Source organism: Phycodurus eques, chromosome 1 (assembly GCF_024500275.1).
Source record: "Phycodurus eques isolate BA_2022a chromosome 1, UOR_Pequ_1.1, whole genome shotgun sequence".
Classification (NCBI taxonomy): Eukaryota; Metazoa; Chordata; class Actinopteri; order Syngnathiformes; family Syngnathidae; genus Phycodurus; species Phycodurus eques.
The window spans coordinates 44,982,254-45,010,234 of NC_084525.1; the positions used below are offsets into that span (position 1 = coordinate 44,982,254).

The 27,981-nt window shown below is 45.1% G+C and overlaps 1 protein-coding gene across 3 annotated transcripts in view; it reads left to right on the forward strand.

Moving 5' to 3' along the window:
- The first annotated feature begins 1,073 nt into the window (after positions 1-1,073).
- snx21 (sorting nexin family member 21) overlaps positions 1,074-27,981 on the forward strand; it is a 36,806-nt gene continuing 9,898 nt past the window's right edge. For 2 of the 3 annotated variants that reach the window (XM_061694064.1, XM_061694080.1), the window contains exons 1-5: positions 1,074-1,158; positions 15,122-15,394; positions 15,485-15,612; positions 15,686-15,827; positions 15,910-16,075. In XM_061694064.1, the coding sequence (XP_061550048.1) occupies positions 15,130-15,394; positions 15,485-15,612; positions 15,686-15,827; positions 15,910-16,075 (701 nt within the window). In that variant the 5' untranslated portion in view covers positions 1,074-1,158; positions 15,122-15,129. Of the gene's footprint in view, positions 1,159-4,730; positions 5,056-15,121; positions 15,395-15,484; positions 15,613-15,685; positions 15,828-15,909; positions 16,076-27,981 lie in introns of those variants that run through there. The other variant, XM_061694072.1, reaches the window with a different exon arrangement.

The window sequence follows — 27,981 nt, forward strand, 5'->3', positions numbered from 1 at the left end:
TGCTGGCAGAAAAATATCCATGACCCTGGAACAGCTGATGAGTGGAGTAAACAGTAAACTGAAATTCAAAGTCATTGACGCCAATTCAAAAGTTTATTGAAACAATTATTGACCCACTGACATACATCTAATCTGTCATTTCAAACTGGTCCTTCCCAACATGGCCGCCACGTAGGAACGTGGGGGCGTGTCCGAGGGGAAACGTCACCAAGAGTGGGCGTAACCACAGGGAGAGGATGCACACTGCAGACATAAATTTGGCCGAGAGTGGAATGATCTCAACAAATTGATGTAAAATTTATACAATCGTAGATTAATTTCTGTACATTCTTACATCAGTCTTGTATATGGTACTAGCTTAATATGGACGAATGACTGATTCGACCAGGGGTATTCAACTAAAATTTAAAGAGGTTTGAGAAAATGTCTTCAAGCAAAGTTTCGGTTGATCATAACGTCTATTTAGTGTGATATATATTTTAGTAGCCTTGTACTTGTATGTACATTTAATCAGTACTTAGTCAAATCAAATGAATTCAGAAGTCAAAAACCACCACAGAACTGAGCAGACACCGATGCGATGTTTAAGGTTCTCTTATTTTCTAAATAAGTTTAGAAATTACTAAATCTGCCTCACAGTTCTGAGGAGCGGGGTTCAAATCCCGGCCCCACCTGTGTGGAGTTTGCATGTTCTCCCCGTGCCTGCGTGGATTTTCTCCGGGTAGTCCGGTTTCCTCCCACATCCCCAAAACAAATGAATACATAAATATTGAAATAATATATTTTTTTAAATAAATAAATAAATAAAATACTAAATGGAATGAATAAATAAATACTTATTGAAATAATTAAATCAATACAGAAATAAAGAAAATACTTCATGACACATTTATGAATTTATTTCATGATGCATTTATTGATTTTTTTGGCACGCTTGGTCCTCAATAAAAACTGCTGCCGGCAGAAAAACCTATCGCACATGAATAAACAAGAATCTTTTCAGCTGTGCTCGATGACGCGCGTGAACGTGCGGGGGAGGGGGGAGAGAGTTCAGTCAACTAGGTTTTTGTTCCATTCGGTACTCAAGTGAGCCAATTTATATTAGAGCTCACGGAACAAAGATAGGGGAGGAGTGGCGGTTACGCTGACCAGCCCGGGGTGAGTGAAAAATCGACTAGCAACTGTCAACAAACTTCTTAGCTTGCAATCTTGCATGCTAACTTTATGGTTAACCACTATCCCAGTGGCCAGTTACCGTCAAACTAAACTAACATGTTTTCAAAATAGTTGCTAAGCGCGTCCTAAATGGACACGTGTTTAAAGGAGATGTGTGTGTTGTGACATCTGTAAAGCTAACTAGATTGACGGTGTAATGTATTCAGGACTTCTCCGAAACACTGCGGTCAAACCAGCCGCCCCTAATGTTGTGTATAATAGACATTACGGTAATAAGCCGCCAACAAGCGACGAAAGCCACCTTCAAAGTAAAAGTATTACAAATAATACGTGGATATCAATGCAAACTGATTTTTTAAAAAGGATGAAAAGTAATCATTTCGGTATCGCAACACCAGTCCAGTTCTGGGGGACACTACAGCACTCCAGGGGCCTCATGTACAAAAGGTGCGTACGCACAAAAACGTGGCGTCCGATCTTTTTCACGGCAAAGTTCAGATGTATCAAGAGTGACATGACCGTGGAAATGTGCGGTGTCGCTACGGCTGATATTGGCTAACCAATTGCATGGCTGGCGTACGCACGTTTCTGCAGCGTTTGGTGCTTTGGCGACACTTAGAGGTGATGCTGGGAAACTGTTATACAAAATCTGGACATCAGAGACACATGAACAATTAGCACTGATGAACAATTCATGCCCGGCAACAATGGAATGCAATTGAGGCAAGGACTGAGAATTAATTTGTTAACCAGTGTATTTAATGAACCACTGATATTTGTGACGACACCTATTAATTGATCAAGGTGATCATTTATGCCGCCTATTGCCCTCACTATCCCTTCGTGACTCCAGCACATGCACTGAAAAAAAGTCCTTTGAATTTACTTCATTTGAACATGTACATCGGTTGCACATGATTAAAATGTGTTTATATTGACATAATTTACCCCTCTTCTCCTAAAAAAGAAAACGTGATTTTTTTTTTTTTTGTCAATGTCCGTGTCCTCTCCTGTGTATTAAAATAATAAATTGAGTAATCAAAAAGGAGTCAAAGTTTTTTATATCCGCTTTGATATGCTGATGTGCTTCTATTTGAAGTCAAAAGATTTATTCCAAATACCACACATAGAACATTTACACATTAACCTTTATTTCACAGGGCTGAGTGTAGGTTACTGTATGAACACATTTGTTATGAGTTCTAAAAATACATGGTATTAACCTTGTGGGGTGATCATAGTCAGCCACATGTTCTACCATCACCCCTGAGAGAGCAGCGTCACCCATGATTGCAGAGGTTTTCTCCTCAAACGGGTGAGGCCCTCCGCGTCGGTTCTTCCGCCTTTTTTTGGCCACACTTTGGTGGTGGGCAGCTGTCCTCCGCTTCACATCCACCTTAATGTCTGACCACTTCTTGTTTCAGTTCAGCGTGTGTGTGCGCAATTCTGTCTCCACAGGATTGACAGCCGCACACGCGCTGTCCCATTCGCTCCTCTTTCGCGTGTTGTTAACGCCGTAGGACAGCGTGCCAAAGAGGATTTTCTTGCGTGCCTCCACTTCATTGAGCAACTTCACATTCAGAAAAAATATTTTTCTTCATTACCTTGCTCAGTTTCCTTTTTTTCTGATCATACAGCGATTGGCATCTCAGGTGCAGGGTTCATTTAAATATGATTTGCATATTCAAATATGGGCGTCGACAGGGAGGAGTCGGCTACTCCAATGTGCGCTCATTTCCACGTTGATTGGAATGTACGAAGGAAATGTGCTTGGATTCATGAGTACGCAGAGGTTCATACATCTGAATATTTTTGTGCGTACGACGTTTTCTGGATTTGAGCGTACTCCATGTTTTAGGAGGAAATCCACGCAAGTCTTTGTACATGGTCCCAGGTCTCCACCAAAAGCAGTCCCATCCAAATCTGATGTTGCATTTCAAATAATACGTCGTTATCAATGCATAGTGATTTAAAAAAAATATATATTAAAAATAATCCTTTCGGTATCGCAACACCAGTCCAGTGTGTCTGGAGGACACTACACCACCCAAGGTGTCCACCAAAAGATCCACCTACTATCTCCTTAAAAGTAAAAAAAAAAAAAACTTGTTCAGTAAAAAGAAAAACATTTTCAATGCACACTATTTTTTTGTATCATAGCCACATATCAGACATCCATCCATCCATTTTCTGAGCCGCTTCTCCTCACTAGGGTCGCGGGTGTGCAGGATCCTATCCCAGCTATCATCGGGCAGGAGGTGGGGTACACCCTGAACTAGTTGCCAGCCAATCGCAGGGCACGTACAAACAAACAACCATTCGCACTCACATTGGTAAACCGGAGTACCCGGAGAAAACCCACGCAGGAACGGGGAGAACATGGAAACTCCACACAGGTGGGGCCGGGGATTGAACCGCGGTCCTCAGAACTGTGAGGCAGACACTCTAACCAGTCGTCCACCGTACCGCCACATATCAGACATTTCTGACAAAACAAACCACATAAAAATGTGAGTTATGATTTATTTTTTTATTTTTTTGTGTGCTTATGTCCAAAGTGAAGTTTCAATAAAAATGAATTGAGTGGCGGGGCGGGAACATCGTAGGACTCCCTCATAAAGGCCACTCTGCACTTTGCTCCAAATCGCTCTCGAAGGCCAGGCTTCATCTAGTGTTCTATATCTGTGTGTGTGTGTATATAACCAGCGAAACTGAAAGTGGGTAAATGAAAACCGAAAGTACATTATAGTGATAATATTTTCCTTTAAACTTAAATTAAATCGTCATCCATTAAGGCAACTTGTAATCACTTTTTTAAAATGAAAAAATCTTTTTAGTTAAAACAACAAACCTTTTTTTCCCCCATGAGAGCTTTCGGGTGCGCCACGGAAAATTATCAAATTTCACTAAATTAATCAGAAAATTATTTATTGAAAACAAATACTGAATATGTGTTCATCTATCGATGCCAGCAACATATAGTGACAGACAGAACAAATAAATGCTCTTCGATTAGATGGCAGAACATACATACATGACTTTTGTATCCAATTTTGGTGACATTTATGTATGGTGATGTGCTGTGAGATTTTTTAAAGGTAAAATATGTGCTTTGGCTCCATAAAGGTTGAAAATCACTGCTCTTGTCAAAATAATGCTTTTTGACCACAATCCACACTCCAATCCGGTAGATGGCGGTAATGCGCCTAACTCTAGTTTGCCAACCGCCAATCAAACTCAAGAAGGAGACTTCAAATTTGTTTCCGGTGGAAAGCGGGCAGTTGCGCGCTCAAATCGACTACGTCTGCTTTTCAAGGAGGATTCACACGGTAACCCAATTTATTTAAACACACTGCCATTTTTTCGTCTATTAAAAAAATATCTAATGAGGTTCACTGAACTCACTTGCTGTTTTGATAAGCGAACGTTAAACCTAAAATAGTCAGTTTTTTTGTTATACAAAAGATTACTACAGTCTACTGGAGTTAGCTGCTAGCTTGTTTCCTCTGTGGTGTTAATATGGGCAGCTAACGTCTTAAGGCTTCTTTATACTCGCGTGGACGGCGACCGCTGAGGTCACTGAAGTTATCCCGCGCGTAGTTTGCCTTTATACTCGAGTGCAACCCACGTTTTGAAAATGTACTGCAGTTCACCTCCAAGTCGGGGGTGTCGCTACGGCTGATGGCTAGGACACCACAGGGTGGGGTTTCCTCTGCATTTTTCAGGTCATTTCCGGTAGCCGTTTTTACATTCATTTCAGTAACAAGGAACAAAGCAACAACAATGGCCACCGTGGAACAGTGTCTGCTAGAACAAGTGGACCTAGATGACACGTTCAATTATGCTGCAAAATCGGTCGAGAAGGCGGCGGCGTAAATGGTATGTAGAACCAAGGGGCACGCTGAGTACGTCATCACAGCATTTGACTAAAACAGACCAATCACGAGAGATGATCTCCGCGGCGTTCGACGCAGCAACAAATTTTTCCGTGTGCGCGTCAAGCTACGCAGAGTGTGAAAGTGTCCTTTTCAAATCTGCAGTAGAAGGTGTTTAAGTCGTCGTCTAGTCTTTTATTGTGCACAGCTTGGGTGGGTTGGTCGCTTGTAATGTGTTAGCGATGGTAATGCATGCCAGACTGATTTAGTCGATAGCGGTAAACTGTTTTTCTAACTTTACTGGATAGTTTCTTTTTGCAATGTTAATTTCTTTAGTCAGCCGGTTTCTAGCGTGATTATACAGGGGCCTATCCCCACTTTGATATGCGTCTGCTTTAGCCAGGCGAAGTTGCTTAAGATTGGCAGTGAACCACAACTTGTTGTTATTGAACGTGTGGAATGACTTTGTTGGTACACACACCTCTTCACAGAAGCTGTTATAGGATGTGACAATGTCCGTATATTCATCCAGGCTGCCAGTTGAATTTTCAAAGACACTCCAGTCTGTGCATTCTAGACAGCTTTGAAGTTTTAGCTTTGCTTAGTTGGTCCACTTTTTCACTGGCTTTGTGGATTTAAGTTCTTGTCTGTATTTTGGTATTAAGTGACTTAACCAGTGATCAGATGAGCCCAGAGCTGCATGAGGTATGGCACGGTATGCGTTATTTAGCGTAGTATAGCAGTGGTCTAAAATGTTATTTTCCCTGGTAGAACTGTCGCTGTGCTGCTTGTATTTAGGGAGTTTGTGGTTGAGTTTAGCTTTAAGTCCCCATGAATAATGAGGGGTGTCTTGGTGCTTTTTTTTTTTCCATTTCGTTTACTTGTTCAGTGAGCGACAGCAGTGCGGCAGTCGTGTTAGCTTAAGGAGGAATTTAAACACAACAGAAACCAGAAGGAAAGATGCAAACTCCAGAGGCGAGGAGAATGGCTTACAGTTCAAAAACAGCGTCTCTAAATCCGGGCTGCAGTGTGTGCTGAGCTCCGTGACGTCAGTACACCGTTTTCCATCGATATAGAAGCATATCCCGCCGCATTTTGTTTTCCTCCATAACTCCATGACTGGGTCTGCCTGGTGTAGATCGATGCTGGGATGCATTACGGCGCTATCGGGGATGCCCTCACAAAGCCAAGTTTCCATAAAGCACAGGGCGGCGGAACATCCGAAGTCTTTACTGGTCTTTGTCAGAAGACGAAACTCATCCATTTTGTTGGGTAGGGAGCGTAGATTTGCGAGGTGGATCGACGGGACCGCCAATCTCTATCCTCTCTTGCGGAGCTTAACTTGGATGCCGGCGCGCTTCCCCCTTGGTCACCTACGTCCCCATACTCCATTGACCGCAGCTGCCATACAGTCAATTTAAAAAAGAAACATTTGATTTATAGTCACCCAACAGAAAGACATTTTGCGCAGGAGAGGTGATGGGATATGGATAATGTGTCCCATCCATGCCATATTTGGAAGCCAAAGTGACATCTAATTAGACTCCATGCAATATAAAATATGTTTAGATAAATTATTTATACATCAATCACTTGCAGTCATGTGGAACGACAGTATATTTATTTCCCAATTACAATTAACGGGCATTTAACTGTGACAGTGACTTTTCTCATCGCCGGACATAGTAGCACGAACTTTGACTGACTTTATTTTAGGATTTACACAATCAGGATTTTTGTGGCCGATCAGCGAGTTTTAAAAAAACGATAACCGATGACCAAGCCGATCACAAGAGAGCAATGTCTATTTCAAAACCTTGTTCATTTACTGTATATACTTGTGTACTGTATACCGAGTATCTTCAAAAGTATTCTCTAGCATTTTAGACAAACCAACATTACAGAAATAATGGCTCATAGCTTACTGTAGTTAAATTATTGTAATTAAATTACTTCACACGCACGGAAACTTTAGAGCGTGATGCAACAGAATGCCGGCGTTTGAGTTGACAAGATAAAGCCCATCTATCCATTTTCTGCACACTTATCCTCATTACGATCCCGGGCGTGCTGGAGCCTATCCCAGCTATCTACAGGTGAGAGGCGGGTACACCCTGAACTGCTCGCCAGCCAGTCGCAGGGCACATATAAACAAGCAAACATTCACATTCACACTTACAGGCAATTTAGAGTCTTCAATCAACCTACCCTGCATGTTTTTGGGATGTGGGAGGAAACGGGAGTACCCGGTGAAAACCCACGCAGGCACGGGGAGAACATGCAAACTCCACACAGGTGGGGCCAGGATTTGAACCCCTGTCCTCAGAACAAGATAAAGCCCAGTGATGGTAAAAGATGGGATCCGGTGGTATCAGAATACAAGATTTTATTCCAGTAGTCTGACATGTGCAATCGTGAAAGACCAAATTTGGCTTGTGGTCTGATGCGCCCATTACGTGTTGTCTGTCTCAAACCCCCGATATGTCTTTTTAAAAAATAACTTTATTGGTTGTCAGATATTTACAGTACTACACCAAAAGACACAGGCAACAAGGCTAAAAATAAACTAGCTTTTGGATTCAAAGATACTGTACACGACGGCGACGCGGAGTAAATGTCTTTTGCGGAGGCGATCGGTCGAGCAGCATAAAATGATAATTATCGGCCGATCAGATCGGTGTAAAGTCTACATTATTTTGGGGTCAGGGGAGATAAAAAAAAAAATTTAAACTGGCAGTCATTGTGTGTTTGTCTTTCTCAGCTCAGATGAGGCAACAGTGGATGCTCGGGTGACACAATGTGGACGGTGCATCACCGAGAAGATAATACATTTAAACAAAAAAAAATTGACTAAGTCAGAGGTTCTCCCCCTCTCAATGACATCCGGGGACATGTAAAACCACTAAGATTGTGTTGATGTTATTGTTGTTAATTGTTATTCAATGTTATTTTTATTGATATTTTATTTCGTTTGATACATCCAACCATCCATTTTCTGTACCGCTTAGGGTCATGGGCGTGCTGGAGCCCATCCCAGCAATCTTCGGGCGAGAGGCGGGGTACACCCTGAACTGGTCGCCAGCCAATCGCAGGGCACATATAAAACAAACAACCATTCTCGCACACATTCACACCTAAGGGCAGTTGAGAGTCTTCAATCGACCTACCATGCATGTTTTTGAGATGTGGGAGGAAACCGGAGTGCCCGGAGAAAACCCACGCAGGCACGGGGAGAACATGCAAACTCCACACAGGTGGGGCCGGGATTTGGACCCCGGACCTCAGAACTGTGAGGCAGATGTGCCGCCTGTTTGAGACATTTCACACAAATTATTATTTTCTTTTTGTCCTGTTTGGCTCTTATCTCAAGCAGAATGGAGGATCTGTATCCCTTTTATGCCGGAACAGTTTTACTGTGTCACAGTGTTGAATAAAGTACCAGACCATAACACCAGCTAACCCTTGCCAGAGATGTATCATGAGTATTAATAAATGTGTTGCCTAAATACAACCCCAATTCCAATGAAGTTGTGATAAACATAAATAAAAACAGAATACAATGATTTGCAAATCATGTTCAACCTATATTTAATTGAATACACTACAAAGACAAGTTATTTAATGTTCAAACTGATAATCTTTATTGTTTTTAGAAAATAATCATTAACTTGGAATTTTATGGCTGCAACATGTTCCAAAAAAGCTGGGACAGGGTCATGTTTACCACTGTGTTACATCACGTTTTCTTTTAAGAATCAATAAACGTTTGTGAACTGAGGACACAAATTGTTGAAGCTTTGCAGGTGGGATTCTTTCCCATTCTTGCTTGATGTACAGCTTCAGCTGTTCAACAGTCCGGGGTCTCCGTTGTCGTATTTTACGCTTCATAATGTGCCACACATTTTCAATGGGAGACAGGTCTGGACTGCAAGCAGGCCACTCTAGTACCCACACTCTTTTACGACGAAGCCACGCTGTTGTAACACATAGAAACTGTGGTTTGGCATTGTCTTGCTGAAATAAGCAGGGGCGTCCATGAAAAAGACGTTGCTTGGCTAGCAGCATATGTTTCTCCAAAACCTGTATGCATTAATGGTGCCTTCACAGATGTGTAAGTTACCCATGCCATTGGCACTAACACAGCCCCATACCATCACAGATGCTGGCTTTTGAAGTTTGCGTCCATAACAGTCCGGATGGTTCTTTTCCTCTTTGGCCTGGAGGACAAAACGTCCACAATTTCCCAAAACAATTTCAAATGTGGACTCGTCGGACCACAGAACACTCTTCCACTTTGCATCAGTCCATCTTAGATGAGCTCGGGCCCAGAGAAGCCGGCAGCGTTTCTGGGTGTTGTTGATAAATGGCTTTTGCTTTGCATAGTAGAGTTTCAAGTTGCACTTACAGATGTAGCGCAGTACTGCATTTACTGACATTGGTTTTCTGAAGTGTTCCTGAGCCCATGTGGTGATGTCCTTTACACATTGATGTCGGTTTTTGATGCAGTGAGGGATCGAAGGTCACAGGCATTCAATGTTGGTTTTCAGCCTTGCCGCTTACATGTAGTTATTTCTCCAGATTCTCTGAACCTTTTGATGATGATATGGACCGTGATGACGAAATCCCTAAATTCCTTGCAATTGTACGTTGAGGAACATTGTCCTTAAACTTTGACTATTTTCTCACGCACTTGTTCACAAAGAGGTGAACCTCGCCCCATCTTGGCTTGTGAATGATTTTTTTCAGGGATGCTCCTTTTATACCTGTTCCCAATTTGCCTGTTCACCTGTGGGATGTTCCAAACAGGTGTTTGATGAGCATTCCCAAACTTTCTCAGTCTTTTTTGCCACCTATCCCAGCTTTTTTTGGAACGTGTTGCAGCCATAAAATTCTAAGTTAAGGATTATTTGCTAAAAACAATAAAGTTTATAAGTTTGAACATTAAATATCTTGTCTTTGTAGTGTATTCAATTAAATATAGTTTGAACATGATTTGCAAATCATTGTATTCTGTTTTAATTTATGTTTAACACAACGTCCCAATTTCATTGGAATTAGGGTTGTAGGATTTTTATTTTTTAAATGTGCAAGAAAATCTCTAAGGAGCTCAAAAACATGTTTGCTACTGTCAACGTAGGTTGTTGGTCAATGCTGGTTGACATACAACTATGTCAGTCAGACCTGGTTTTACAGGTGTCACCAGCTACCAGCATGCTGCTGTTGCCCTACAGGTAGCTGGTGACACTATGAAAATCAGCATTCTGGTGCCATGCTGGTTGCTGGTGACACCAGCAAGACCATCATGCTGGTTCCAGGAAGACCAGCTGATTTTCACCAGCAAGACCAGCACCAAAACACAAAAAAAACATCTTATGCTGGTTTTTGATGGTTTTCACCTTGCTAGTCTATGCTGGATTTTTTTCTTACATTATTTTATATTCCATCCAGTTTTCAATTCCGCTGTTGACATCATGCTTGATCGAAACGCAGCATTATTTCATACAAACTTCTTGTGTAAACTCCAAACTGTTTTTGAGCACAGGAAGTCGACTGGAATTGATAATTTCTTGTCAATCGAGTGGAGGACGCTAGCCTGTGTCTCTGGTGAACTAAATTAATCTTCAGTCAAAGTAGATTAATCTTCCGTCTTCCTATTCAGAGGTTGTTCAGCACGGTAGCTGGGATTCTCCATGATAGACTGGTTAGCGTTGACGTTAACTGTTGGTAAGATTCTCAAATGGCTCCCTGTTCGTTGCCACTGTTAGCGAAGCTGGTGAAGACAGAAAGAGAGAAAAAAGAGACAAAACCCCTGCTGAAAAAAGGAAAAAGGCTTGTGAAAGAAAAAGTATTGTGTAGTAGCTGCTTTTTTTAGGGTCTATGCAAGAAGCGCTGCCATGGTTCCGTCTCCGGAACCATCTCTTGCCGCCATCTTTAACCGGGACTCCCCAGCCATCTCACCTTCATGTTTTGCATTCATGAATGCAATATAAGTGCACTTGTATTGAGGCGACTTTGTTTGGCTCCAATAAATTAATCATAACTCTTTGAATTCTTTACCAATTTTGACACGGATCAGTTTGTTAAAAACATGATACATGCAGTTTTGATGCAAGACACGTGGGTAATTTTATCATCTCGGCTTTCATAACATTCATTAGCAACATGACAAGATTTCCCAAAAATGTCCGTCTGTCAAAATGCAAAGTGTGGTTGGACTGGCCACTTAAAACTGAGTCCAATGCAGCAAGAATTTGGGAAATTGTGTGTGTGTGTGTGTGTGGAGGAGGGAGGTGAGCGGCCTTTTAGGGGAATGCTTTTGCCTCCAGAAAATCTGGTCAAAAAACACCTTCAAATTAGAGGAAAACATAATAACTTAATTATTTCTCAACATATCTTTCAGTCCTCGAGACTGCGACTAAAATGGTCACATATCCAACCTTTTTTTCAGTGGTCATGAATAAAAATGTCATCGGGTCTTGCACGAGTCCCTGTTTTAAGGCTTCCTCTAACACTGTGAGAGTGTCACTATATAAGACGTGGTGGTTGAAAGTCAACGTCTTTTTCATTGCTTTAGTCAACCTCCTCCACCTGCACACTCTCAGAAGAGAGCGCCATCTTGTTATTATGAAAGGCCCCGGCGAGCCTCGCATGGCGGAGCGGTCGTGAGTTGGTGAGGAGGTGCCGCCGACAAGGGCGCAGATAGCACTGGTACCCACTAAATTCATCCATCCATTGATCCATTTTCCGTACCACTTATCCTCACTGGTGTGCTGGACCCTATACCGGCTATCTTCGGGTGAGAGGTGGCGTACACCCTGAACTGGTCGGCAGGCAATCCCAGGGCACATATAAACAAACAACCATTCGCACTCACATTCATACCTATGGGGAATTTAGAGTCTTCAATTAACCTTAGCATGCATGTTTTTAGGATGTGGGAAGAAACCGGAGTACCCGGAGAAAACCCCCACAGGCACGGGGAGAAACTCCACACAGAAGAGGCCGGATTTTAACCCAGGTCCTCAGAACTGTGAGGTAGATGTGCTAACCAGTCGACCACCGTGTCACCCCCTCAATTCATAATGACATCAGACTGTCCCAGGGCCGGCCCGCCCACAGGGCAGGGCTAGCAAACTCTACGGGCGCTGCGGCCTCAAGGGTACGCAAAAAATCCCGATCCCGAGGTGTTTCCAGGCCTGCCGGGAAGCGTAGTTGCTCCAGCGTGTCCTGGGTCTAGTCTGGGGTCTCCTTCCTGTGGGACATGCCCGTAACACCTCCACAGAAAGGCATCCTAATCAGATGTGCGAGCCACCTCATCTGGTTCATCTCAATGTGGAGGAGCAGCGGCTCTACTCTGAGCCCGTCTCAGATGACCAAGCTTCACAACCTATCTCTAAAGGAGAGCCCGGACACCCTGCAGAGGAGACTAATTTCAGCTGCTTGGATCCGGGATCTTGACCCACAGCTCGTGACCATAGGTGAGGGTAGGAACGTAGATCGTAGATAAATTGAAAGCTTCGCCTTTTGGTTTAGCTTCTTCTTCAGCACAATGGACCAATACAAAGTCTGCATCTCTGCAGACGCTGTACCGATCTGCCTGTCGATCTCCCGCCTCATTCTTCCTTCACTCGTGAACAAGACCCAGAGATACTTGAACTCCCCCATTTGGGGGAGGATCTCATCCCCAACCTGAAGAGGGCACGCCACCCTTTTCCAACTGAGGACCATGGTCTCATATTTGGAGGTGCTGATCTTCACCTCAACTGCTTCATACTCTGCTGTGAACCGCTCCAGTGAGAGTGGAGATCACGGCTTGATGAAGCCAACCGAACCACATTATCTGCCAAAAGCAGAGATGCAATACTGAGGCCACCAAACCGGACCCCCTCTACGCCTCAGCTGCGCCTAGAAATTCTGTCCATAAAAGTTATGAACAGAATCTGTGACAAATCGCACCCTTGGCCCTTCACCTCACCATAAACAAATCCGACTTACTGCCAGCAATGCAGACCAAACTCAGACACTTGTCTTACCGGGACCGAACAGCCCGTATCAGGGGGTTCACTGCCCCATACTCCTGAAGCACCCCCCACAGGACTCCCCGAGGGACAGGGTCGAACGCCTTTTCCAAGTCCACAAAACACATGTAGACTGGTTGGGCGAACTACCATGCACCCTCGAGGACCCTGCCGAGGGTGTAGAGCCTGTCCACTATTCCACGGCCAGGACAAAAACTACACTGCTCCTCCTGAATCTGAGATTCGACTTCCAGATGGACCCTCCTCTCCAGCACCCCTGACTAGACCTTACCAGGGAGGCTGAGGAGTGTAATTCCCCTCTAGTTAGAACACACCCTCCAGTCCCCCTTCTTAAAAAGGGGGACCACCCCAGTCTGCCAATCCAGAGGCTCTGTCCTCTATGTCCATGCGATGTTGCAGAGGCGTGTCAACCAGGACAGCCTAACGACATCAAGAACCTTTAGGAACTCCAGGCGAATCTCATCCACCCCCGGGGCCTTGCCATTGAGGAGCTTTTTAACCACCTCGGTAAACTCAACCCCAGCGATAGCAGAGCCAAACTCAGAGACCCCAGACTCTGCTTCCTCATGGGAAGGCGTGTCGGTGGAATTGAGGAAGTCTTTGAAGTATTCTCTCCACTGACTCACAACGTCCCGAGTCAAGGGCAGCAACTCCCCATCCGCACTATACACAGTGTTGATGGTGCACTGCTTCCCCCTCCTCTGACGCCGGATGATGGACCAGAATTTCCTCGAAGCCGTCCGGAAGTCGTTCTCCATGACCTCACCGAACACCTCCTCTCATGAGTTTTTGCCTCAGCGACCACCAAAGCTGCATTCCGCTTGGCAAGCCAGTACCCATCAGCTGCCCCAGGAGTTCCACAGGCCAAAAAGGCCTGCTAGGACTCTTTCTTCAGCTTGATGGCATGCCTCACTGCTGGTGTCCACCAATGGGTTCGGGGGCTGCCGCCATGACAGGCACCGACCACCTTACGGCCTGAGCTCCGGTCGGCTGCCTCAGCAATGGAGGCGTGGAACATGGTCCACTTGGACTCAATGTCCCCCTCTTCCCCCGGGACGTGGATGAAGTTCTGCCGGAGGTGGGAGTTGAAACTCATTCTGACAGGGGATTCTTCCAGACGTTCCCAGCAGACCCTCACAATACATTTGGGCCTCCCAGGTCGGACTGGCATCTTTCCCCCATAATCTGAGCCAACTCACCACCAGGTGGTGATCAGTTGACAGCGCCGCCCGTCTATTCACCCAAGTGTCCAAGACATGCGGCCGCAATTCTGATGACATGACCACAAAGTCTATCATCGAACTGCGATCTGCATTTGTTTGAACAGTTTGACCAAAAAAAAAAATAGCATCTTACAGACTCCACTGACTTGTGTGTCGTATTCCTCTTTGCGTTAACACCGCAGCCAGCCATGTGAGCTCTCTCTGCGCCGCAGAACACTGTGCTAGATATGCTACTATAATAGATGAACACTTGCCATCATGGCAGCCATGTGGAAATGTTGCCTCATTCATCATGGCCACCCCGTAGGCACGTGTTTTAGTTGGATATAGTCATATCGGATATCTATGACCTTGAAACGCGTGTCTCCCAGTCTCTGCCTATACCTGTATTGCGCCACGGCACCAGTAAACAACAGCGGCCAATTCTTGAACTAACAACTAACTAACATAGGTGAATTTGACACGATTTTTGGGCACTATTTTCTGTTCGTTACATCCGGGAGCTGTTAAATCGAGGTTCCACTGTATGTACTTTGAGATGGGATGGACAGAGAAAGACAACAAACAGCAATTTCAAAGTACATCAACAGCAACAACAACTGCTACCTTGTAATTCCGGAGGGGGCAGACAGACAAAAAAAAAAAAAAAACATAACGAAAGACAATAATAATAACACCTTCTAGTATTCAGTTTTAAACAGGAGGGACAGAGAGAGGAGAGACAACAAAAAGCAGTAACAAAAGACAACAATAAAAAACAGTAATACAACAGTATCAGTGACATCAGAAGCTTTGGAATGTTTTCCAGGTGGCACTATGGCGTCACAGCTGCTGGATCGCTTGAAGCGCTCGATCTTTAAAGATGGCCAGGGGGCGAGGCCTAAGCGGCTGGGGCAGAAGGAGGATGGCTGCGAGGCGGAACTAGAAGAGGAAGATGAGTGCGTGGCAGAGCGAGTGGGCGGCACGCTGTCCTTTGATGGCAGCACAGCGGCACAGGATAGAGTGGAAGGGGAGGGGTCGGGTTTGGACAGCGACTCTGACTTCTTGGGCGAGTCACTGGAGGATGTCCTTAGCAGCACAGGTGAGGTGGCATGACAAGAAACCACTGCAGAAGCAAAACCTTTTTCTTTCTCTTCTTCCTTTTATCTTTTTCTTCCTTTTGTCTCCACAGACGCCAGTCCTGTTAGCCCTGCCTCTTTTGACTTGGGTGGGACTGGGGCAAGAATTGGCCACACGAGCACTTTGTCATTTGAGGTGACAGATGCCAGCGTGGTTCAGAACGCTTCCTCAAAGTATGTGGTAAGTTGGGAGTGGAAAGGTTATGCAGGCTCATGGAGCTGACGCTTGATAGCAGCGTCTACGCTCCTGCCAGCTGTACACCATTGACGTCATCCAGGCGGGTGGCAGTGACAAGACACCGGCCGTCATCACTCGCCGTTACTCAGAGTTCCAGCGGCTGCACGCCGCTCTGCGGCATCACCACAGAGACCAGATGGAGCCTGTGTGTTTCCCAAGTGAGCGCAACTCCGCCAGGGTTGTCTTTGCAGGCAGCGCTTTCTGGTTAGGCGTGTGACCGCTTCCTGTTTCCCTCCGCAGGGAAGAAGCTGCGCAGGAACTTCACGGCCGAGACCATTGCTAAGCGGAGCCGTGCCTTTGAGCAGTACCTGACGCATCTGTGCTCCCTCCCAGGCCTGTGGGGGACATCATTTGTGCGTCACTTCTTCTACCTGCCAGACCTCCAGACTGGACAACTGCTTTTGAGGTCAGTGCTCACTTCCTCTCCACATGACAGAAAAGTTAGAAATAGTAAACATATACGGTCTGCTAATGTTAGATCAGCCTCTGCACTGCAGGTCTGGAACCTACTTTATTAAAATCCACCTTTTCCTCGATCGTCCAATCACAAATCTAATGGCGTCTGTGATTGCCGTGGTTTTCATAAAAAAATATTATTTACAGTATGCATGTTATTTATTGAATTGTAGCGTCTCTTTAATTAAGACAACGAAAGGGTAATGTCGGCGCAATCACGTCAAAATAGATTTCTATGTGTTCGCAAGGTGGAAGTTCCTCCTACACAAATTCAGCCAATCACAGATACGACCAGCAGTTGCCACGATTGTTTATGAATGAAGACGCAACTAGGTGCATTATCGGTGTGCGGAACTTTTCTAAACAATTAACCAAAGGCTAAACAATTAGAATGCCTCTGAAGAAAAGGGAAACTGCTGAAGATTGTATTAGGAAGCAGTTGTCGAATTTATACTCGAAAAATAGAATTAGCTAATCTACCGTTCCGAAAAGTAAAACAGAAGGGGGACTTGACGCAACCAACTTTAAATGTTATTACTTAGCCAAATACAGTACCTCATTAATGGTTCCATCCAAATGTTGAATAACAATCTTGGCTGTTACTAGAATTGAAAGACTGCAATAACACCAAACTTTCAGACCTCCCATTTATCAGCACAAGTCTCAAATGCCACAATTGTTTTAAGAATTATTGCAGCCACTTTATCAGCGTAGTGGAAAAGTGTAGAAACCAGACAATCTCAGTCAACACCATGTCATTCCTCCCCAATCAGGCACAATCCGAGATTTTTTGAGATTAAGAAAATACCCCTTTACTGTAGCACATGGGAACAAAGTGGAATTGACCGCCTACATCACTTATTAAAAAATAATGCATTAATAGCATGTGAAATCTTATTCCAAGCATTTCAAATTAGAGGTGGTAACTATGAAGAACAGCAATCCTAAAAACATTCCCAACACACTTGAATGTTTTAGAACTACCTGTTTTTCAGAAAATGGTGGAACTACTGCCACAAAACAAAAAACTCCTTTCAAAAGTATACAAATTGATCTCAAGTACTAATTCAATACACTTACCAATCGCAAAATGGGAAAAAGACCTCTCAGTGTCTGCTGACAATGAATACTGGGCGCAAATCTGCAGAAATACATTCTCAATGACAAAAAAAAACCCCAGTAATTTACAGCTAATCCAGTTTAAAGTACTCCATATCTCACACATTACGCAATACACAGTAGGTTGCATAAAATGGGCTATTCACAATCAAACATATGCACTCATTGTACTGAAAACACTCCAGATACTTACTTTCACGCTCTTTGGTATTGTACAGATGTACAGCGCTTCTGGTCACTAGTTCCACAGAAACTCTCCTGTTATAAACTGTAGGATTCCAATTTCTCCTTATATTTGTCTAGTGGGTGACTTCCAAATAAACATCTCAACCAATACTTAAAATTTTAAGCAATCGCTAAATAAAGCAATATTGTGAAACTCGAAAGGTAAAGAAACTATCAACATGAACCAATGGCAAAACTTGTCATAGAGTATATAACACTAGAAAATATCTCTGCTGAACGTAAAAACCAAATTGATAACTTTAAGAAAACTGGTCACCTTTCATTAAAATGGTGACCGTTGAAGCTTGATTCTTGTCTGTCTGGGAAAGAATGTCATACAGAAATGTAATGCAATATGTTGTGAAATGTAAATGGTAATGTAATGTGACCAAATCATATCTTCTTGTCTTAGACTCCTGTGGATGCCATAGGGTCACTTGCATGTACTTGAACCCCTATCCTTCTGGCTCCGGACCTGCGGTGTGGGCCTCTGGGGATGTTGGGCCTGTTTTCTCCGCCTCCCCTTGGGTTGGGTTTTGTCCATGTTGCCTTCCTGGGGGAGGGGGTCGGTCCTGGATCTGCCATCGGTCCCTGGGTGCCGGGCAGTTGCCCGCTGATCCCACTCTGGGGGCCTCCTCCTGGTCTCCGGGTGGGGGGCTGGGGGCCGTGCTGTTGCACCCCGGGCCTGTGTCCTCCTTTTCCCTCTACCCGGGTCGTTCTGCTGTGGTCGTTGCCCCTCTCTCGCTCAGGCTGTGTGGGGTCCCCGCCTGGCTTCAGGGCCTATGGTAGGGTGTCGGCGCCTTCCTTCCGCCTTGGACAGGCCCACCTCCTGTGCCCTGTTATGACTGCTGTGTGGTGGTGGCTGGGGGAAATAGCTGTGGGGTGGGAGGAGTAGCTGTGAGGTAGGGAGGGGCTGCCCCCCTTTTCTCTGGGGTCTTTCAGCCAGTCGGGCCAGGCCCGCAGGAGTCTAGCCCCTTACGTCACACACTCTCCACATTTGTATTGCTCACACTGCATATATTTGGCATATTGGGCACATTCACATCTCATTCAGGGTCCCCTGGGGGGGCTGGCACGAGGCATGATGAGGTGGGTGCCGGGCCGGGTCCTGGCACATCTGTGCTGGTCTTCGGTCCGGTCGCCCCCCTTCTATGCCCGGCCGGTCCTTCAGTTTTAATGCATCATACACCCATCAGTTGGGGGAGAGCATATTTCAAACTCGCCTGTTGCACAGCAAAACTGTTCCAGCACAAAAGGCATACAGATCCATCCTTCTGCATTGCCATGCAGCTGAACAGGACAGGCAAATGAATAAATACATTTAAAAAAGAAGGAAGCACATAGATGAGCAGAAAGCTCTGTGCTGTGCTTCTTCTCACTTTGTGTAACCTTCATTGACTGTGCGTCACACAATGCAAAAGGTAGTCAATGTATCTTTGTTTTTGTTCTTTATTAGGCTGACCAAAAAATGAGAAAGCGCTTGCTGGTGATAGCATGGCGAGGCACTCAAAGAATGATAAAAATGATCAGAAGAAATGTGCACAAAATTGGCCAACAGAGCAATGAATCTTTTAAATGACAATGTAACTTCCCACTTTTAAGATTTTTTTCTGAACAAAAAAAAACACAAGTTTCCCCACGTTGGTTTATTGTGCCAAAATCAACCAATGAATTAGAAAAGAAACAAACAAAGGAAAAAACACCTGAATCAGTATTTTCCCGTGTTATGAAAGAAAACTCTTCTTCAATGCAGGAGCTGTAGTCCTCCCCTTTCCCCCCATAGTTAATGAGCAATAAATATTATTTAGTGTTTTATTTCTTTATAATAGTGTGTTTTCACTTATTTCTATATTGTACAATATTTATTTTTAACCACACAACTTAATTTTGAGGCTGGAACGGATTAATTGCATTTCCATTCATTTCAATGAGAAACATTATCTCGGTTTAAGAACGTTGCGAGTTACAAAGAGGGTCATGGAACGAATTAAGTTTGTAACTCGAGGTTCCATTCTAATTGAAGTATTTACTGAATTACTCGTTCATGAATGTAAACAGTTACTACAGAAAGTAACTAAACACATTTTGTAGATAGATGGGTACTTTATTTAACTTAATATTTATTGGACTTTAAACCTCAACTGATAGACATGCTCTAGGCCTTAATTCAATTATTTTCTTCACTACTAAAAGTTTCAACAGTTCAGCTTTGTGTTCAACAATCCCAGATTTCACAGAATAAAGTACAGATTTAGTAAGATTTCAGTAATTGTACGTTTTGCGATATTTGAACCGTGGGCGGTTACGGTGGACAACTGGTTAGCACATCTGCCTCACAGTTCAGAGACCTCGCCGGTGTGGAGTTTACATGTGCTCCCCGTGCCTGCATGAGTTTTCTCCGGGTACCTCGGTTCTTCCCACATCCCAAAAACATGCATGGTAGGTTGATTGAATTGCCGTTAGGTGTGAATGTGAGTGTGAATGGTTGTTTGTTTATATGTGCCCTGTGATTGGCGAGCGACCAGTTCAGGGTGTACCCCGCCTCTCACCCAAAGATAGCTGGGATAGGCTCCTGCACGACCTCGCCAAATCAGGTAAAGCCCTAGTGAGGCTAATCAGTATGGAAAATAGATGGATGGTTAACCATGAGATTTTTCAAATGTGAAATATGTGCCTTGACTCAACAAAGGTCTTCTCACCATATGTGAATGAGCTCGGCTTATGCATAAACTTCACTCTATAAACTTCATCTTCACGTTCCATATGTTACTAGCAGCAATTATATACAACCCCAATTCCAATGAAGTTGGGACGTTGTTAAACATAAATAAAAACAGAATACAATGATTTGAAAATCATGTTCAACCTATATTTAATTGAATACACTACAAAGACAAGATGTTTAATGTTCAAACTGATCAATTTGATTGTTTTTAGCAAATAATCATTAACTTAGAATTTTATGGCTGCAACATGTTCCAAAAGCTGGGACTGGTGGCAAAAAAGACTGAGAAAGTTGAGGAATGCTCATCAAACACCTGTTTGGAACATCCCACAGGTGAACAGGCTAATTGGGAACAGGTGGGTGCCATGACTGGGTATAAAAGGAGCTTCCCTGAGTTGCTCAGTCATTCACAAGCAAAGATGGGGTGAGGTTCACCTTTTTGTGCACAAGTGCGTGAGAAAATAGTCGATCAGTTTAAGGACAATGTTCCTCAACGTATAATTGCAAGAAATTTAGGTATTACATCATCTACGGTCCATAATATCATCAAAAGGTTCAGAGAATCTGGAGAAATCACTGCATGTAAGCAGCAAGGCCGAGAACCAACATTGAATGCCCGTGACCTTCGATCCCTCAGGCGGCACTGCATCAAAAACCGACATCAATGTGTAAAGAATATCACCACATGGGCTCAGGAACACTTCAGAAAACCAGTGTCAGTAAATACAGTTCGGCGCTACATCCATAAGTGCTCCTCCGGGCCACAGAGGAAAAGAACCATCCGGACTGTTATGGAAGCAAAGTTCAAAAGCCAGCATCTGTGATAGTATGGGGCTGTGTTAGTGCCAATGGCATGGGTAACTTACACATATGTAAAGGCTCCATTAATGCTGAAAGGTACATACAGGTTTTGGAGAAACATATGCTGCCATCCAAGCAACGTATTTTTCATGGACGCCCCTGCTTATTTCAGCAAGACAATGCCAAACCACATTCTGCACGTGTTACAACAGCGTGGCTTCGTAGTAAAAGAGTGCGGGTACAAGACTGGCCTGCCTGCAGTCCAGACCTGTCTCCCATTGAAAAGGTGTGGCGCATTATGAAGCGTAAAATACGACAATGGAGACCCCGTACTGTTGAACAGCTGAAGCTGTACATCAAGCAAGAATGGGATAGAATTCCACCTACAAAGCTTCAACAATTAGCGTCCTCAGTTCCCAAACGTTTATTGATATTGTTAAAAGAAAAGGTGATGTAACAAAGTGGTAAACCTGGCCCTGTCACTGTTTATGGCTGCAACCCTGGAACGTGTTGAAGCCATAAAATTCTAAGCTAATGATGATTTGCTAAAAACAATAAAGTTTATCAGTTTGAACATTAAATATTTTGTCTTTGTAGTGCATTCAATATAGGTTGAACATGATTTGCAAATCGTTGTATTCGGTTTTTATTTATGTTGAACACAACGTCCCAACTTCATTGAAATAGGGGTTGTATGTTTCTAGTCAGGTCCATAGGTATTGGGACATGAATCATTTTTGGGTAAAACGCCACCACAATTGATTTGAAATGAAACGAACAAGATGTGCTGCAGGCGTTCAGCTTTAATTTGAGGGTATTTACATCCAAATCAGGTAAATGGTGTCAGAATTACTACAGTTTATTCCTCCCACTTTTTAAAGGCTGGCTTGTTACATGCTAGCATTGCGTATCCTCAGGTGAAGCAATGTGTCCGTGTTAATCAAAAAACCTCAGTCAGTCATGAACACTATAGCAATATCACTTCTGTGGTACTTCTTGGATAAACTCGTTGCTTGAGCTGCCTGCGTTTGCGGGTGAAGGGGGGTCATCATCGCGGATGGCTATGAGTAGGACGGGATGTCGCGCAATGGAGCGGCCAAGCTGAGGAACCAGAGATCTTGCGTTGGAGAGAGAAAGACGCGGAAGTACTATCGTAAACTTACTGCTTCTCCAATGTTCTGCATCTGTTCTCTCCAACTTAGAGTGACTCTCTAACATGGACTAAAAGTGTCGATTTCATTTTATAAAAACACCTTGGTTTTATCATTATAGTGTCAAGAAAAGATCCCTCTGACAGCGACTTCTGTTTGACCCAGTTTTGTATCCGCTTTGTCCATATTTGGCTCAGACTCCCCCCTTTCCTCTAATTGGTTGCCTCCTTGTAGAAGACCCCACCCTCACCACACGTGTTGGTTATGTTGACAACGCTGGCTCGGGAGCCATTGATAAAATATGGGACCTTTAAGATCTCTGGTAACGCGCTTCGTGCAAAAAGATTGGCTGCTGCATCGCTGGAGGGCATGACACAGATGTCGTTCGAGCCGCCATCTTGGCTAACTTGTTACTGTGACACTGTCGCATTATCCAAGCCGTAAAGCACATGGCGGCGGAACATCCGAAGTCTTTACTGGTCTTTAACAGAAGATGAAGCTCGTCCATTTTGTTAGGTAGGGAGCGTACATTTGCGAGGTGGATCGACGGGAACGCCAATCTGTATCCTCTCTTGCGGAGTTTCACCTGGATGCCGGCTCGCTTCCCTCTGTGGCGCCGCTTCCGCCTCCATGCGCTGAAAACCGCGGAAGCCGCCCCGGTAAGTAACTCGGGGGGGGAAAAAACTGAGCAGATTTGCGAAAGTTGGTGAAAGAAAGTCCGGAGTAGCCTCCTTGATGGTTAGCAAGTCTCCCCTTGTGTAAGTGAGTCGTGTAATGTCTCCAAAGACGAACGAAAAACACAAAAATAATACGAGAGAGCACGTTACCGAGGCGACCACACTGCGAAGCACCATCTTGGCTTTGCGAAGCTGTACCTGATGGCGCCGTTATGCTTCCCGGCTTCCATATTCATCGAGCAGACTGCGACATGGAATCATTGGGGAAAACAAAGGGTGACGAGATATGCTTCTATAGCAATGAAAAATGGAGTCGCTGTTTTTTAACTGTAAGCCATTCTACTCGCCGTGTGAGTTCGCATCATTCATCCTGGCTGGCGTGTACATCCCGCCTCAAGCTAACACGAACGCTGCACTGCTAACGCTCACCGAACAAGTCAAGGACATTGGAAAAAAAACACCCGGACTCACCCCTCATTATTCTCGGGGACTTTAACAAAGCTAAACTCAACCATGAACTCCCTAAATACAAGCAGCACATCGACTGTCCTACCAGTTAAAATAAAATTTTAGATCACTGCTATACGACGCTAAAAAACGCATACCGTGCAGCCCTGGGCTCGTCTGATCACTGCTTAATTCACTTAATACCGACGTACAGGCAAGAACTTAAATGCGCGAAGCGAACAGTGAAAACAGTGAAAAGGTGGACCAATGAAGCAAAGATGGAACTTCAGAGCTGCTTAGACTGCACAGACTGGAGTGTCTTTGAAAATTCAGCTGGCAGCCCGGATGGATATACGGACACTGTTACATCCTATATCAGTTTCTGTGAAGATGTGTGTGTGTACCAACAAAGTCATTTCGAACATTCAACAACAACAAGCCGTGGTTCTCTGCTAAACTTAAGCAGCTTCGCCACGCAAAGGAGGACGCATATCAGAGTGGGGACAGGGCCCTGTATAATCGAGCAAGAAACCAGCTGACTAAAGAAATTAACATTGCAAAGAGGATCTATGCAGCAAAGTTGGAAAAACAGTTTTGTGCAAACGACTCTAAATCAGTCTGGCATGCATTCCAATCGCTGACTAATTACAAGGGACGATCCCCCCAAGATGAGAACAATAGCACACTAGCCAACGACTTGAATACCTTCTACTGCAGATTTGAAAAGGACACTTTCACACCACACACCCATCCGACCGCACCCCAGACCACAATCACACCACTGACTTCTGCATTAACCACCCATGAACAGGATGTGAGACGCATCTTCAAACAACAAAAGATTAACAAAGCGGCAGGCCCAGACCATGTGTCCCCATCCTGCCTCAAAGTCTGCGCAGACCAGCTCACACCAGTCTTCACTCAGATCTTCAATAGATCTCTGGAACTGTGCGAAGTACCATCCTGTTTCAAATGCTCCACCATCATTCCAGTCCCCAAGAAACCTGCAATCTCGGGTCTAAATGACTACAGGCCTGTCGCCTTGACATCTGTGGTCATGAAGTCCTTTGAACGTCTTGTGCTGGACCACCTGAAGAGCGTCACAGGTCCCCTGCTGGACCCCTGCAGTTTTCCTACTGAGCAAACAGGTCTGCGGATGATGCAGTTAACATGGGACTGCACTTCATCCTAGAACACCTTGACAGTGCAGGGACCTATGCAAGGATCCTGTTCGTGGACTTCAGCTCAGCGTTCAACACCATCATCCCTGAACTCCTTTCATCCAGGCTTCTCCAGCTCAGCGTCTCACCTGCCATCTGCCAGTGGATTTACAGCTTTCTGACGGGCAGGACACAGCAGGTCAGGCTGTGGGAGGCCATCTCATCCACACGCAGCATCAGCACTGGGGCGCCCCAAGGTTGTGTCCTCTCTCCACTGCCCTTTTCTCTCTACACGAACGGCTGCACCACAGCGCACCCGACTGTCAAACTCCTGAAGTTTGCAGATGACACCACTGTCATCGGCCTCATCAAGGACGGTGATGAGTCTGCATATCGACAGGAAGTGGAGCGGCTGGAGCTGTGGTGCGGCCGACACAACCTGTAGCTGAACACGCTCAAGACTGTAGAGATGATCGTGGACTTCAGAATCAGAATCAGAATCATCTTTATTTGCCAAGTATGTCCAAAAACACACAAGGAATTTGTCTCCGGTAGTTGGAGCCGCTCTAGTACAACAAACATTCAATTTACACAACACTTTGGGGACATAAAGACATTGACAAAAAACAATTGTGCAAAAAGATGCAGAGTCCTCTAGCACTTAGAGCAGTTCGAACGACTAATATTGCAATAGTCCGGTGCAATGACCATTGTGCAAAGGGCGCTGAGACTTCAAGGAGTGTATGCGGTTTAAAGTGACGAGTAGTGCGATCATCTGGGACAATGTTGGTTGTGCAAATGTTACAGATACTCCTCAATAAGTGTGCAAATGGAGCAGATGCTACTCTGGCATGAGTGGCCAGTATATGCAAATAGTGCAGCATGGCGAGACAACTACAGTGAGTGCACAAGTAATACATAATTGGCCCCACAGAAATGTGACAACGAACTCAAGTCAAAAAATTGCCAGCTTGTTGTAATGGAATTATGGGTTAGGTGTTTAAGAAGTTGATCGCAAGAGGGAAGAAGCTGTTGGAATGTCTACTAGTTCTAGTTTGCGTTGATCGGTAGCGCCTACCTGAGGGAAGGAGCTGGAAGAGCTGGTGACCGGGGTGCAGACGGTCCGAGAGGATTTTGCACGCCCTTGTCTTAGTTCTGGCAGCGTGCAAGTCCTCAATGGTGGGTAGGGGGGTACCGACAATCCTTTCAGCAGTTTTGATTGTCCGTTGCAGTCGGAGTTTGTCCTTTTTTGTAGCAGCACCATACCAGACTGTGATGGAAGAACACAGGACCGATTCGATGACCGCTGTGTAGAACTGTCTCAGCAGCTCCGGTGGCAGGCCGTGCTTTCTCAGAAGCCGCAGGAAGTACATCCTCTGCTGGGCCTTTTTGAGGACGGAGTTGATGTTGTTCGCCCACTTCAGGTCCTGAGAGATTGTAATTCCCAGGAACTTGAAGGTCTCGACGGTTGACACAAGGCAGCTGGACAACGTGAGGGGCAGCTGTGGCGAAGGATGCCTCCTGAAGTCCACGATCATCTCTACCGTCTTGAGCGTGTTCAGCTCCAGGTTGTGTCGCCCGCACCACAGCTCGAGCCGCTCCGCTTCCTGTCGATATGCAGACTCGTCACCGTCCTTGATGAGGCCGATGACAGTGGTGTCATCTGCAAACTTCAGGAGCTTGACAGTCGGGTTCGCTGAGGTGCAGTCGTTCGTGTAGAGAGAGAAGAGCAGCGGAGAGAGGACACAACCTTGGGGCGCCCCAGTGCTGATGCTGCGTGTGGATGAGGTGGCCTCCCCCAGCCTGACCTGCTGTGTCCTGCCCGTCAGAAAGCTGTAAATCCACTGGCAGATGGCAGGTGAGACGCTGAGCTGGAGAAGCTTGGTTGAAAGGAGTTCAGGGATGATGGTGTTGAACGCTGAGCTGAAGTCCACGAACAGGATCCTCGCGTAGGTCCCTGCACTGTCGAGGTGTTCTAGGATGAAGTGCAGTCCCATGTTGACTGCATCATCCGCAGACCTGTTCGCTTGGTAGGCAAACTGCAAGGGGGTCCAGCAGGGGACCTGTGACACTCTTGAGGGGTAGTCCAGCACGAGACGTTCAAAGGACTTCATGACCACAGATGTCAAAGCGACAGGCCTGTAGTCATTCAGACCAGAGATTGCAGGTTTCTTGGGGACTGGAATGATGGTGGAGCGTTTGAAGCAGGATGGAACTTCGCACATTTCCAAAGATCTGTTAAAGATCTGAGTGAAGACTGGAGTGAGCTGGTCCGCGCAGACTTTGAGGCAGGATGGGGACACATGGTCCGGTCCTGTTGCTTTGTTAATCTTCTGTTGTTTGAAGATGCGTCTCACATCCTGTTCATGGATGGTTAACGCAGAAGTCAGAGGTGTGGTTGTGGTCGCGGGTGCGGCCGGGTGGGTGTGTGGAGTGAAACTGTCCTTTTCAAATCTGCAATAGAAGGTATTCAAGTCGTTGGCTAGTGTGCTATTGTTCTCAGCTTGGGGGGATCGTCGCTTGTAATTAGTCAGCGATTGGAATGCACGTCAGACTGATTTCGAGTCGTTCGCGCTAAACTGTTTTTCCAACTTTGCTGCATAGATCCTCTTTGCAATGTTAATTTCTTTAGTAAAGAAATTTAGCATCCTTCGCCACAGCTGCCCCTCACGTTGTCCAGCTGCCTTGTGTCAACCGCCGAGACCTTCAAGTTCCTGGGGATTACAGTCTCTCAGGACCTGAAGTGGGCGACCAACATCAACTCCGTCCTCAAAAAGGCCCAGCAGCGGATGTACTTCCTGCGGCTTCTGAGAAAGCACGGCCTGCCACGGGAGCTGCTGAGGCAATTCTACACAGCCTTCATCGAATCAGCCCTGTGTTCTTCCATCACAGTCTGGTTTGGTGCTGCTACAAAAAAAGACAAACTCCGACTGCAACGGACAATCAAAACTGCTGAAAGGATTGTCGGTACCCCCTACCCACCCTTGAGGACTTGCACGCTGCCAGAACTAAGACAAGAGCGTGCAAAATCCTCTCGGACCCTCCGCATCCCGGTCACCAGCTCTTCCAGCTCCTTCTCTCAGGTAGGCGCTACCGATCAATGCAAACTCGAACTAGCAGACATTCCAACAGCTTCTTCCCACTTGCAATCAACTTCTTAAACACCTAACCTACAATTCCATTACTACATGCTGGCAATTTTTTGACTTGAGTTGTTGTCACATTTCTGTGGGGCCAATTATACATTACTCGTGCACTCACTGTAGTTGTCTCGCCACGCTGCACTATTTGCATATCTGTTGTTGACCAATACTGGCCACTCATACCGGAGTAGCATCTGCCCCATTTGCACACTGATTGAGGAGTATCTGTAACATTTGCACAACCAACATTGTCCCAGATTATCGCACTACTCGTCACTTTAAACCGCATACACTCCTTGAAGTCTCGGCGCCTTTTGCACAACGGTCATTGCACCGGACTATTGCAATATTAGTCATTCGAACTGCTCTAAGTGCTAGAGGAGTCTGCATCTTTTTGCACAATTGTCA